At 34.1% G+C, this 12,526-nt stretch overlaps 1 protein-coding gene across 2 annotated transcripts in view; it reads right to left on the reverse strand.

Annotated features, from left to right (window-relative positions):
- Positions 1–426: 426 nt before the first annotated feature.
- Positions 427–12,526, reverse strand: part of GABRA2 (gamma-aminobutyric acid type A receptor subunit alpha2) — a 64,159-nt gene continuing 52,059 nt past the window's right edge. For both annotated transcript variants that reach the window (XM_088163322.1, XM_014887978.2), the window contains exons 9-10: positions 11,424–11,626; positions 427–7,466 (exon numbers count right to left, since the gene is read on the reverse strand). In XM_088163322.1, coding sequence (XP_088019448.1) covers positions 7,158–7,466; positions 11,424–11,626 — 512 coding nt within the window. In that variant the 3' untranslated portion in view covers positions 427–7,157. The remainder of the gene's footprint in view (positions 7,467–11,423; positions 11,627–12,526) is intronic.

The following is a 12,526-nucleotide window of genomic DNA, read 5'->3' on the forward strand; positions in this document are numbered from 1 at the left end:
TGTTTGTTTCTAAATAAGTTTTGTTACTCTATGTACTCCCTCTGACAAATTAAGCTGTCTGGTAGGAGGTTTCTCATGCTCCACATCATTCGGTTGTTAGTGTAAACCCAGCAGCAACATGTTTTATAACCTTCAGAAAATATGAAACATTGCCATTTGTAATATGAATATATGAGGGTATTCTCATTATATAAATAGGAAATCTGTTAAACTCTCACCAAGCTGAGGAATATTTTCTTTCCAATATATTGTTTGTTTCCTTTGGGAAATACTGTCTTTAATAAAAATGCACCTTCATAGAGGCTGTAATGGGTTGTTTAAAAACAAGAAAATGAAAAACCCACACACAAGTCCTAAGAGAAAAGACATGAAGGGAATTAAATATTTGTGCTGTCAAAGCATTAAAAACAAAAATACAAAATGTGCTATATTTAAATTAACTTTAATAAGAAGTACAAAAAGATAATGTTGAGCAATATTTTGCATGTGGTTAATAAATATTCTTCAACAGCAAGCAGTGACACATTCAAACATAAATCCAGTTATTTCTTTTACATTTTAGAAAAGTAACAATTTTCCCAGTTAAAACAAGGTCACAAATTACAGAATATTATCATCTTCTTTAATTATTTATAACTATGAAACCTACTAAATAAGTAAACTGTCACCCAGATTTTATATGACATTGATGTTCAAGGTTAAGTATACTTACATTTATCATGCAGTTTCTTGCTGTGCATATTTGATTGGTGTTTAATTTCAAAATTATTGGTTTCATTCTTCCCATTCTCTTATTTCTTTTTAATATACTGGGAGTGCCTATTTTCCAAGTCCTATACATTTTCACACCTAAGTGACTCACTAAAGTAGATTTGTCATACAATGCATAAATGTTTTCTGACTCCAGCCCAGCTGAGAAATTGGAAACCATGTATGAATCACAGACCACTTTATTTTTAGAATTTTTTAAATCAAGTATAACAGCATTTAGTGTAATCACTTCCATTAAAATTAAAGTGCCTTCAATGTTTCCTAATAAAGTGACTGTTTGGAGGGGAGAGGGTGAAGGAGTGCAGTTTAGGAAGTGATTTTTAAACAGTTTATAGATACGGTGCATATGTATTCTAATAGATGTAAAGTACTACATTGCATTCCGTGCTATTGCTAAGCTACAGTAGCCTATAAACTGATAAATTCAGCCAAAATGAACATCTAATAAAGAATATCAAAAGCAGTTGATCAAACTAATATCTTGTTCCATTCTCTATTTCCATACATCCTCAACGACATAGTTTGATGGATAAAGTATTGGAAAGCAAATATAACACTTCAACCTGTTGAAGCTCACCCATTTTAATATCAGATGAATGAAAGCACTCATTGCAATCATTAAAAACCTTAATGAACAGAACACCTTATGAAGTGAAGTATTCACAACCTTATGTAAAGAATTAGAAAGTAAAATAGAGCTTTTAAATTATCCAACAATAAAAATATAATCATATATATTTATGTAGACTCCAACACTAGAGGAAGAGTATACATCATCTTGCATATTTTAAAGTATCCTCCAAATTCCTTTTTGTTAGTGTTATCACCTCATCCTAACTTATAGCACTTTCACAATATTTTCAAAGGGCATTAATAAATATCAAGAAAAAAATAGACATAAGTCCTGTATTTCAGTATGGTTGACACATCTTTTAAGGGCTTATTTTCACAGATTAAAGAACTGACAACCCAAGCCAAAGGAGAGCCCAGGTGTAGTCAGGTGTACTCATCTTCTGTAAAAGTCCTTACTGACTTCATTGATAGAGATGAATATGATGAGGATGTAGTTTTATTTTAAATTCAGTGCAAATTTTTGCCCTGATCTCCATCAGAGGTGTCAAGCCCTCAAAATTTATCCTCTTCCAGTAAGAAATAGTCGCAGACTCCAAAAACATGAATTAGAAGATTCACCTAGAAGGATCTGAATCTAGAAAATTAAGTGGTTTAAAGTAGAGAGAAAAAAACATTTTATGTGATTAACATATGCCATTCATTTTAAGAAAGTTTTGAGCCTTTAAACTCTACTACTAAAGACCTAAAGTTCCTCACTGATTCTCAGATGGCCGTAATTAATAATTGGATTTAGAAAATAATTAAAAGTTCTATTTGTTAGGGATTTTGGGTCATCTACAGAAATGTGGTGGAGGTCTCCTTGACTAAAAACAAACAAAGAAAAAGATGTTAAAGAGATGTAACTTGAACTTATATTGCACACTAAGAGCATTCTAGCAGGAGGTTCACCATTGCTGGGATGAGATGGAAGGAACCCTAACACCTCTTTATAAAGAACCATTTGATTTACTCAAGGCTGAAGTGTGATTTGACTTTTACATAAATTCACATGATTATTTTAGCATTTAAATGTGTGCAAGACAAAAAACTTTATATGTGACATGAAATTATACCACACTCAGAGAGTCTATTTAGGTATGTTTAGACATTTGCACAATTTTCAAACTCCGTGTTTTTTAAGTGAATCTATTTAAATTACTGGGTTTATTATTAAATGTTTTCTTCCTCTACTTTAAAACTCATTGCATGACTTAATAAATTTTAGCATTATGTGTCTGCACATAAGTGGGCATAAATTATGATAGTTTCATATCCACACTAAAATAATCTTTCATACAAATTTGATAGGAGTGGTAACGTTCAGCAGCATCTATTTTCTGAAGGCCAAGGCAAAACCTGTGCACTACTAAGCTTTCAGAATAGGAATGAGAGGTATGGAGGATGAGTGCTGACTCTTCTGTGCTTAAGTGAAAGCCATGCTTTTCAAGGAAACTTTCTTTTCTCCTTCCACCCAAGATGTTCCAAACAGCAGAAGACACACATCATTGCATGGTCTGTTTTCACAAAGCAGTCAGTAGAGGCCTCTCACTTTCAAAGGCACAACTCGTGTCCCTCAAGCTCAGTAGAATTATGCAAGTATTTCCATTTTATGTGCTCTAGAAGTTACTGTCCACAACTCACATGTGGCAGTGAAGGCTCAGACCTGAAGCTGAAACAAAAATACACATTACCTCCCTCAGTGACTTCTTCCTCAGTTATCTCACATTCCACTGCCATGGTAACAAAGCCATTTGTGTGCTCTCTTTTCTCCTTTCCTCCTCCCTACATCCCTACCTCCTCCCTGCTGCTTCTGGCTGATTTCATGCAGAGAGTTTTTGGTTACTTTTGAAAAGTCTCACCACCCTGTATGTTATCTGTAACCACAAGGGAAGGGAAGGTGATTCAGTAAGGCTCCTGATCTGTCTCTAGATGCTCTTTCCTGTGACTATATGGGCAAATTTGCTCCTTAATTTAGAATAATGTGAGTGGTATGAGTAGTCTCCCAAACTAAAGCTCATATCTCAGAACGCCTACCATAACATTTTTTTAAAGGTGCTCAACAATGCAGCAGTTACAAGTTGAATTAGCTCATATATGACAGGTGGAGGTAATTTAATTAGCCACAGCATAATTGAGAAGTTTCAAAGCTACTCCTCTGTCATGAAGTCTCCAGCAGACAACTCTGGCTGATAAAATGTGCTGATCTCTATTTTTCATGCTGATTTATAAGTTACTGTTAAATTAACTGACATATGCATCCAGAAATATGTACCCCAGTACTACACTGGAAGCCTATTCATAAACCTCATTTAGAATTACTGTAATTCAATCTAACTTCACCACAGTGTTTTATCTTTGTATTTATTCTACTAATTTCTTAAGTCATAAAATATGACACGCTGACCCAAGAATAATGGGAGAAGTAAATTAGATTAATATGTTAACCAAAAAATTCACTGGCAGATTCCACGTGCAAGTCCTTGATAGAGAAGTGACATATATTCTCACTCATACTGTCCACATTAAGTATTTAAGACCTGCAAGATTTACTCATATTATAGGAAACCTCTGCATATTTGGTACATAGATTTGTGACAATAGCTTTAAAATCCCAGACACAAATTCTATACTAAATGAAATTGCACAGACCCCTTCTAAATGAAAATAAGGTCTAACTCTTGTATTCTGGTATTCCTTGCACGACACTCCCATTCACTTAAATCTTTGCATGTATATTCACTTATCCAATTGGTAGTCTTACAAATTTGCAACATATGTAGGGCCACTGTAAATGTTTCAGCAGTGAAACAGTAAAGCATACTCCTTCTTCCCATAGAAGGAGATGGCTTTAATTCAGACCAACAAATTAAATTTTCTGGAACATGCCCATTTAAAAGCCTTGCTGATGCTCACAATAACTGCATGTAAATATTTAAAACGTTTTGGGTTTTTTTCACTGAGTTTATACAATATGCCTACTTTTCTATATAAGTGGGCAATAAATGTAACTTTACCATGTGATAAACGCCTGTTTGTTTTTTTTTTTTACTGACTCAAGCAAGTGTAGAGAAAAGGGTCAGTGAATGAAAAAATAGTTGTACCAACAAAAGCAGTAGCAGCAGGGCTGACTAACATGAGACAGCATCGGGCTTCTTGTGCAAACTGAAGATATGCTTTTTGCATGCAGCTCTGAGTTACCCAAATGTTCTTTCCCAGAGAAGTCTTGCTGGAGAAGACTTTGCCATTAAAAGCCTTTGAGAAGGTCCCATTCTTGGATAAGGATGTAAAATCCTTCCTTATCAGGTGATTCAACATGACTGAGCACACTCATATTTGGCATGAGTAGAGTTCTGACTATACAGTGTCGTGCATGGAGAAATACTCAACAGTTTCTACACTGTGAAGGGTTTGAGTACCTGGGATGTAGCTAAGGGTGAAACACAAACCTCTGTTTCTCATACCCCAGTCCAGTGAGGTTTGGAGAGTCCCTAGATCTTGCCCATATGAACAGAAAGTAAGAACTCTCACTAGGTTACAGGAAGGAGACCTCAGCCACAGAAAACATAATCAAGCTATTCAGGTTCAAGAGCGTTTTAGCAGGGGCCTCCATTAAACTATACAGTCAGAGCCCTTTGCCAAAAACAGAGCTAAAAGTGAAGGGATTTTTCTATAGTCCTAGTATTTACAATTATTTGTACATATGTACATATTTATATATTTATTCATACCTGGACAACGTGATGTTGAAGGGAAAATTTATAATTTACAAATGAAACATTTTAAAAATGCATGCTTATACCATGAAAAAAACCCTTTTTTATTGCTTGCCTTCTAGCCTTTTGTTCATAATCACACTATTGCACACATCTCCATGTTACATGGAAGATCTACATTTACATATAAATATATATGAAAATAAGGATATTTTTATTTTAATGTTCTGAGTAAAGTGCTCATTTTTAAGCTACTGTTGATGAGAAAGGTTTAGTCTGACAGTTTAATTAGAGGGAATTCAAGGGATACACACCTTGTCCATGCTTCTCCCTTTCTTTTATAACCTACTAAATGTCTTTATTTTACTGATGTCAACTCTGTCTTAACTATTAATTCTATTTATAATATGCATTTGTGACCTTGGCATCTATACTGTCACACAAAGTACAAAACAGAATCACATCAAAAGCAAAGAAAAAGCAAGAAAATAAAACAGCAAAAGAAAGCAGTGTTTCTCTTTGTTGATTTTAGCACACTTCCATGTCTTAAGATACTCTTTTATTTGATTTTAGAAATAATTGTACAACTTTTTTTAAACTCTGAACATATCTATTGTATGCACTATACTCAAGTTACTGTACAAAACTGCAATAAATGACACTATACGACTACATATGTCTCTACTAGAAGACATCATCATAAAGGTGTATCTTTTTTAAAGGTCAACTAATAACTGCTAATGTATGTGTGAATCAAAATATTTTTGATTGGCCAAGTATACTAAAATCTAAATACAGTACACAATTATTATTTATGCTATGATTTACCAGGCCTTTAGGGGCATAAAGAATCTTTGCAAAGGCTCAGAAGAAAAACAATTTTACTGATAGTATTAAATATTCTTATAAAATTGCCAATGGCAGATCCAATTTTGTTGTATTTGTGTATATGAAATACAGCTGATGCCTACTGATGATGCATGACCTTTTATTAAAAAAATAACATTCAAATCTTAGCAAAATCATTTCTAGTATACAAAGTTGTTGTAAAGTTATGTCAGCGAAATGTAAAGTTGCAATTTACAAAAGCAGCAGTAAATTTTATTATATGGACATATTCCTGAACTTAAATAATGGTTCTTGTTTCCCTTGAAAACAGTGCTTCCTGGGACAAATACAAGTAAATATTGTAATGGCAGGCTTTAGGAAAACATTAAGCAAAGAAAAAAAGGTATATTATGTTACTGATAAACTTAAATGTGAAAAATTTCTAAGTGATTCTGTAAACCTGCAAATAATTCAATTAAGAACAAAATCAAAAATAATAATAATAAAAAATCCAGTTTTGCTGAACCAGACAATCCATCTTAGTAATATTAAATAAATAAAACAGTGAAAAAAAAAAAGTATCTCACTAGCAGAAATTGGTTGATATTGAATTTGATTAACCCTTTCCCCTGAAATCAATTAGGTAAATTTATTAACAACTTCAAAGAGGACAGAAGTAAGAAACGTGTGGCTTTTGCCATATAGTAGTGTTTACTACCTCTTCAGTCTAACTTGCATCCAGAATGTTTGTGAAGAGCAGAACTGTAGACCTCCGTACTCCGTTATGTACATGGGTACTGCTGTTGTATGAAACAATTACACCTTTTTAAAAAAATCACTTTTTTAAATGACAGTTTCTTTCACTAAAGTAGAATTAGTTACTTTATAGAAAAATATTTTAACTTTAAATTAAAAAAATACTGCTCCTAAATAATTATGTAGGATCACATCTTCATCTCATTGTACGGAGAGAATATAATTCTGTATATTTGAATTCTAGTTTAACAGAAGTCCCCTGGGTTTAACTTTTAAAGAGCTGGCTGTATTTGCCATGGGTGCTATCTGTTTACAGACCCATGAACTAACACTGTGTCCCTCCTTTGGAGACACACAGACGTTTATATACACACTGTACATAATGGTTCACAGATTAGCAGTTATTAGTCGGACTGTACATAGCGAACAACCTATCTGATTAGAATGATGCTTGAAGTCCTCAGTGCAAGTCAGCTTTTAGGTTGATGGTGCAAAGCCAAGTAAGACAGGCTCCCTGTTTAAATATGTAGCCCAATACACTAAATTAAAAGTACCAAATAAGACTGGAAACACTATTCTAGACATTCTGTCAATTTTGCTAACGCTGTTGAATGTCTTCTTTGCTTCTTGTGGCTTCGCTTCTGGCTTTGCCTTGTTGGGTTCTGCAGTTGTAGCACTCTTGGAGATGGTTGGTAGCACTGAGTCCTTGGTAATATTTGGAGCATAGTTGGCAACAGCCACTGCATAGGCATTGTTTTTCTTAATGACAGATGCTTTTTCTTTTTTCTATTGGAAGACAGCAGGAAGTTAAATATTTCATGTGTATTTGCCAGAATAGACTTAATAAAACATAATTTCAAAAGTAAAAGAAAGAAGTGAGCATATTAAAATAAATACTATGCCAATAAATTCAGATATAAAGAAAGATATTTCCAGTCTATCCAGAAAGAAAGTTTAGGTGACATAAGATTGTTCTTACACCATCAAATGCCCTACTGAAATTATGTGAAGAAGTCTCTGTTACTGTGATTGTAAGCATAACTGGAAAAGAGTTGGCCTTTCTGTAGTGGCTTTGCATCTGTCTCCTTTCAAATTGCAAGTTTTCCTGCAATGTTTTCTTACAATGTTTTCTGTGAAGATTACCCGTCATTGCAGTAAAATTAAAATTAGGCCACCTTTCTCACATAAAACTAGCATGACTATTATTTGGGCATGTCATAACATACCACTAATAAATTAATTAATTTCAGTTAAGGGTATACAGTTTCTAGAGACTCTGGAGAAATGTGTTTACACATATATATACATAGACGCACATGTAATGAGGTCAGGAGGAGATTGCAATTAAGTGAAAGAAGGAATCCAGACTGATAGTTTTAGAACTGAGCTCAGATCTAGCCATAGAACTATTTCTGTTTTTCATAGATTATTGGTTAAAAATTGCATAACAATGATGAAAACAGGACAAAGAACCTAAAAAATGGCTGAAGATAAGGAGAGTGGGAAGGAATTAATTTAATGCAGCTCAGAAAAGGGCAATTTAAGTCCTGCACCTGAGGAGGAAGAAGCTATGCCCCAGTGCAGGTTGAGGCTAATGGGTTAGAAAGCAGCTTTGTAGAAAAAGCCCAGGGGGTCCGAGTGGCCACCAAGCTGGACAGAAGTCAGCAGTGAGAAACAAAGGCCAACAGTCTCCTGGGCTGCATTACAGAGTGCTGCCAGCCAGCCAAGGAAAGTGATCATTCCCCTCGACTCAGCTCTGGTGAGGCACATCTGGAGTGCTGGATCCAGTTCTGTGCTTCCCAGCTCAAGAGAGGCATGGACATAATGAAACTAGTCTCGTGAAGGAGCACAGAGATGATTTAAAGCCTGAAGCATCTGAAATATAAAAGGCCAAGAGAGCTGAGGCTGTTCAGCCTGGAAAAGAGGAGGCTCAGGGGGAGCCATATGAATATATGTAAATATCTGAGAATAAAGAAGATTAGACTATTCCCAGTGAAATCCAGTGGAAGGACAAGAGGCAATGAGCACAAAATGAAATACAGAATAATCCACTTTAGTATTAAAAAACCTCCAGTTTTTACTAAGAACATGACCTAGCACTGGCACAGGTTACCTAGAGAGGTTGTGGAATCTCCATCTTCAAAGATATTAAAAAAATATCTGGACAATGACATTGAGCAGCCATCCCTAGCTGACCCTGCTTGCAGTAGGGGAGATAAATTTAACGATCTCCAGAGGTCAATTCCAACTTCACCAATTCTGTGTTGTTATAGGATTTTAAAAGGCTAAAGTTCAACCAGGGGCAGTTCAATGGAGAGTCCATGTGTACACATGTGCACAGGGATGTATAGGGAATGAATACAGGCTTGGGGTTTTGGACCAATACACAGTTTCACAGACTAGTTCTGCAATATGACTGTAATGTTGTAAATTGATCCAGTGCTTTGCAGCAACCTCAAACTAAGGAATTTCTAATAACCTACAGGAAAGAGTAGAAGGCAGTCTCACAGGAAGCAATATAGACATTATTTACATATATAAAAATAGAACATATATCATTTATATATAAAACAAAATACAATAAAATAATTTAAAATATATGTGTGTAATTTAGAGACAAGCAAATAAATATTAGATTTAATCCATCTCTTCCATAAAATACAGAATTAATCAGATTATAAGAAATAGTTAACTTCTAAATCATATAAGAAATCATTAGTTGTTGTATTGGTTTGTTTTGATTTTTAATCTGATGAAGTGACACAAGTAAGGGAATACTTGCGACATTTTTCACATAGCTGCATTTCAATTTTTTACTTCCACTGGGAGGCATCTATTCCACTTGCAATTTTGATTTTAAATTACATCCAATTTGGTATTTATCTGGGCCATGCAAAAATCTTCTTAAGATCTTCATGGTTAGATGTTGTGCCCAAAATACCTTCTTAGGAGATGGTGTCATATAAAAAGAAAATCTGGGAATCAGTTGGGAATTCAGTATTGTTCCTTATTGACTGGAGAAAAATAGTTGATCAAATAGCAGCTTTTTCCTGCACCTGCTTTCCTGTGAGACAAATTCCATGTCAACACAACTTAGACAAGATTTTCCATATAATGTGAACACAGACAACTGTCACTTAGGAAACATATTTCATTTTAATTGGTGAAGAGTAAGCCTGGCTTTAGGTGTACAGATGCATTCAGCTAAAAAAAGAGCAAATTGCCAAATCAAATTTTGAGAGAAACACTTTAATTGATCTAGAAGTCCTTCCTTTCAGACACAATTAGTGTGGTTTTATAAGGTATCTGTAATACCATTAATGAGACCTACATAATAAAGCTGAACCATATTTTCGTACGAGAAACTATGACTATGTTAAAAGCTTAGCCTTTTTGCTAAGTCAGTTTGAAGAAAGTAAAGAACTGGACACATGGATGGTATATAAATCTTAGAATATAATGGATACTATTGTCACTCCTAGGGAAGGAATACTGCCTAGCTGTTAAACAGTTGCCACTCCTAAAATCATGAGACAACACCGTAGTAATTGAAAGGAATAACCAGAGGATGATCAGAGGGTTTTTAAGGGCTCCCTACATTGTTACAATGCCAGGGCAGTGTGCCAGTGTGAAAAGCTTCACTCATGACATGTTGATAAACTTGCCCTGATTTACCTCTAGCAGGAGGTAACAGATCCTGAAGTTATGGAGAGTTCCTGCCCTTCCAGAAGTCACAGGGAATTATGAAGAACAAGCATTTCTTCTAATTCTCCTTTACTATTAACTGAACATTTTGCTTCTTCATGCATTCAAAATGATGAGGAATCAGTCAATGATTACTATAATCATTTAGGAAGCAAATAAAATTCTATCCTATTTTAAGAAGAATCACAGAAATCTGCATTTTTCAGAAGAAATCTGTTTTTCATTGGTAAAATCAAGGAGTGAGATAGGAAAAGAGGATAAAATGTATTGTCAGTCAAAACGAGTGAGCTTTAATAATTGTTCTGTGTTATTCAAATTCTAAACTGAAAATACACAAATTTAGGTGTGTCACCAGCTCATCCTGTTTGTGAAATGAGAAATTCTATCAGGTTAAAACTTCTTCATTCCATCATGGCTACACCATTATAAAAACCAGAAAATTAAGGCATGACTGTGTTTCTATGTACTCAAAGCATCAATACATCATAGGCAAATAATTTTGTCTGCTATGCAAAGGAGTTTTAAAATTAATGTCTAGCTGTCATTAGGAATAAGTTTCAGAATACTCGAAATGTTCAGAAGTTCTAGATTTTGTTATTCATAGTACACACATATATGGATATTAATTTGTTTTTATAAACTTGACATATCATGAAAATTAATATACTTCATATATTTCTGTATTTTTCTCTTATTTCCAACCCAATTTAATTTAAAAAATTTTAAAAAGTGTTCAACCAATATAATCGGGATTAAATTTTATGAATAACCAGATAAACAGTTGTATCTGAGGAGTCAAAAAACAAGACAGTTCCCAAAATAAAAGAATAATGGTTCTTGATAACTAAATCTGGATAAGTGAGACCAAATGAGATTAGCTACATAACAGCAGATATATTTCTGTTCAGGACAGAAAATACATCTACATGCTTTTGATTTAAAGCATCTTTCTTTTTTTTATATAGCAAAACATCAAAACAATATATTAGAACTGGTTTAGGTAATTGACTAGAAAAGGACAATTTCTTTAGGACTTACCTTATCATTCACAACACTTTTTCCATCCCAGGCCCATCCTCGTTTTGTGAAATAATTTACAGTTGCAAATTCAATTAATGCAGAGAATACAAATGCATAACAAACAGCAATAAACCAATCCATAGCTGTTGCATATGCTACTTTGGGGAGTGAATTTCGAGCACTGATGCTTAGTGTTGTCATTGTCAACACAGTTGTTACTCCTGCAAGGGGACACAAAAACAGAACATCAACAATTTCACTTGGCTTTCAAATGTTAGCAAAAATAAACCAAAAAAATATTATGATATGTTTTTGAAACACAATGCAAATTTTTTTTCGAAGTTGGTGACAAACATTGCTTAAATTATATTAAATATTGTATCTGGATTTTCCTTTGAAGTAGTTTCAGTTCAATTTCTTTTCTAAGCTTCCTTTTTTAAAGAGCTGATGACTTCACTTACAGAAAATATTTTTTTAACCTATCAGGGTAGGATACGTTATTTTAAGGAACAAAATTAATATTTTTTTCACAGATTCATAATATTTAATGACATTAGAGTAATAATGATTAATAGGTCAGTGTTTGGTAGCTGGCTTCTCTGCAATGGCTGCAGGAGGTCTGGCACCCATATTTACTGAAATTATCACACAAATACACTTTAGTTATGAGAATTTTATTTTTTTTACAGTAGCTGTCTTACTGAATGGTTATTCAGTGACATACTCAAACACATAAACAGGGTAAGTTCTCATTCAGGTAACATGGATTGTTTTCTAGAACAGCACTGATTTGAAATGACAGATTATTGTAACTGTACTATGTATCAGAAAACAAGAGTTGGTGATACAGGTTGTACATTCACTGTGGCAGTTACTAAAAAACTTTGCAGCTCCTTTTACATAATGAGGACCTAGTTAAAAAAAAAAAATCCCTTCCAAAAGAATCAGGAAGAAGATACACGGGAGGAAAGGAAGAAAAGAACTTCTTACTGAATCAGATTTAGCAAGCAGAAATCCATGGCCTTATCCTTAAGTAAATCAGTTCTCCCACCCCAGGCTGAATCACACTTAGACAAACTAAACTATTCCCTTTGTGGCACACCATTAAGTACGTCTCCAGA

This window comes from Sturnus vulgaris, chromosome 4 (assembly GCF_052056855.1).
Source record: "Sturnus vulgaris isolate bStuVul1 chromosome 4, bStuVul1.hap1, whole genome shotgun sequence".
Taxonomy (NCBI): domain Eukaryota; kingdom Metazoa; phylum Chordata; class Aves; order Passeriformes; family Sturnidae; genus Sturnus; species Sturnus vulgaris.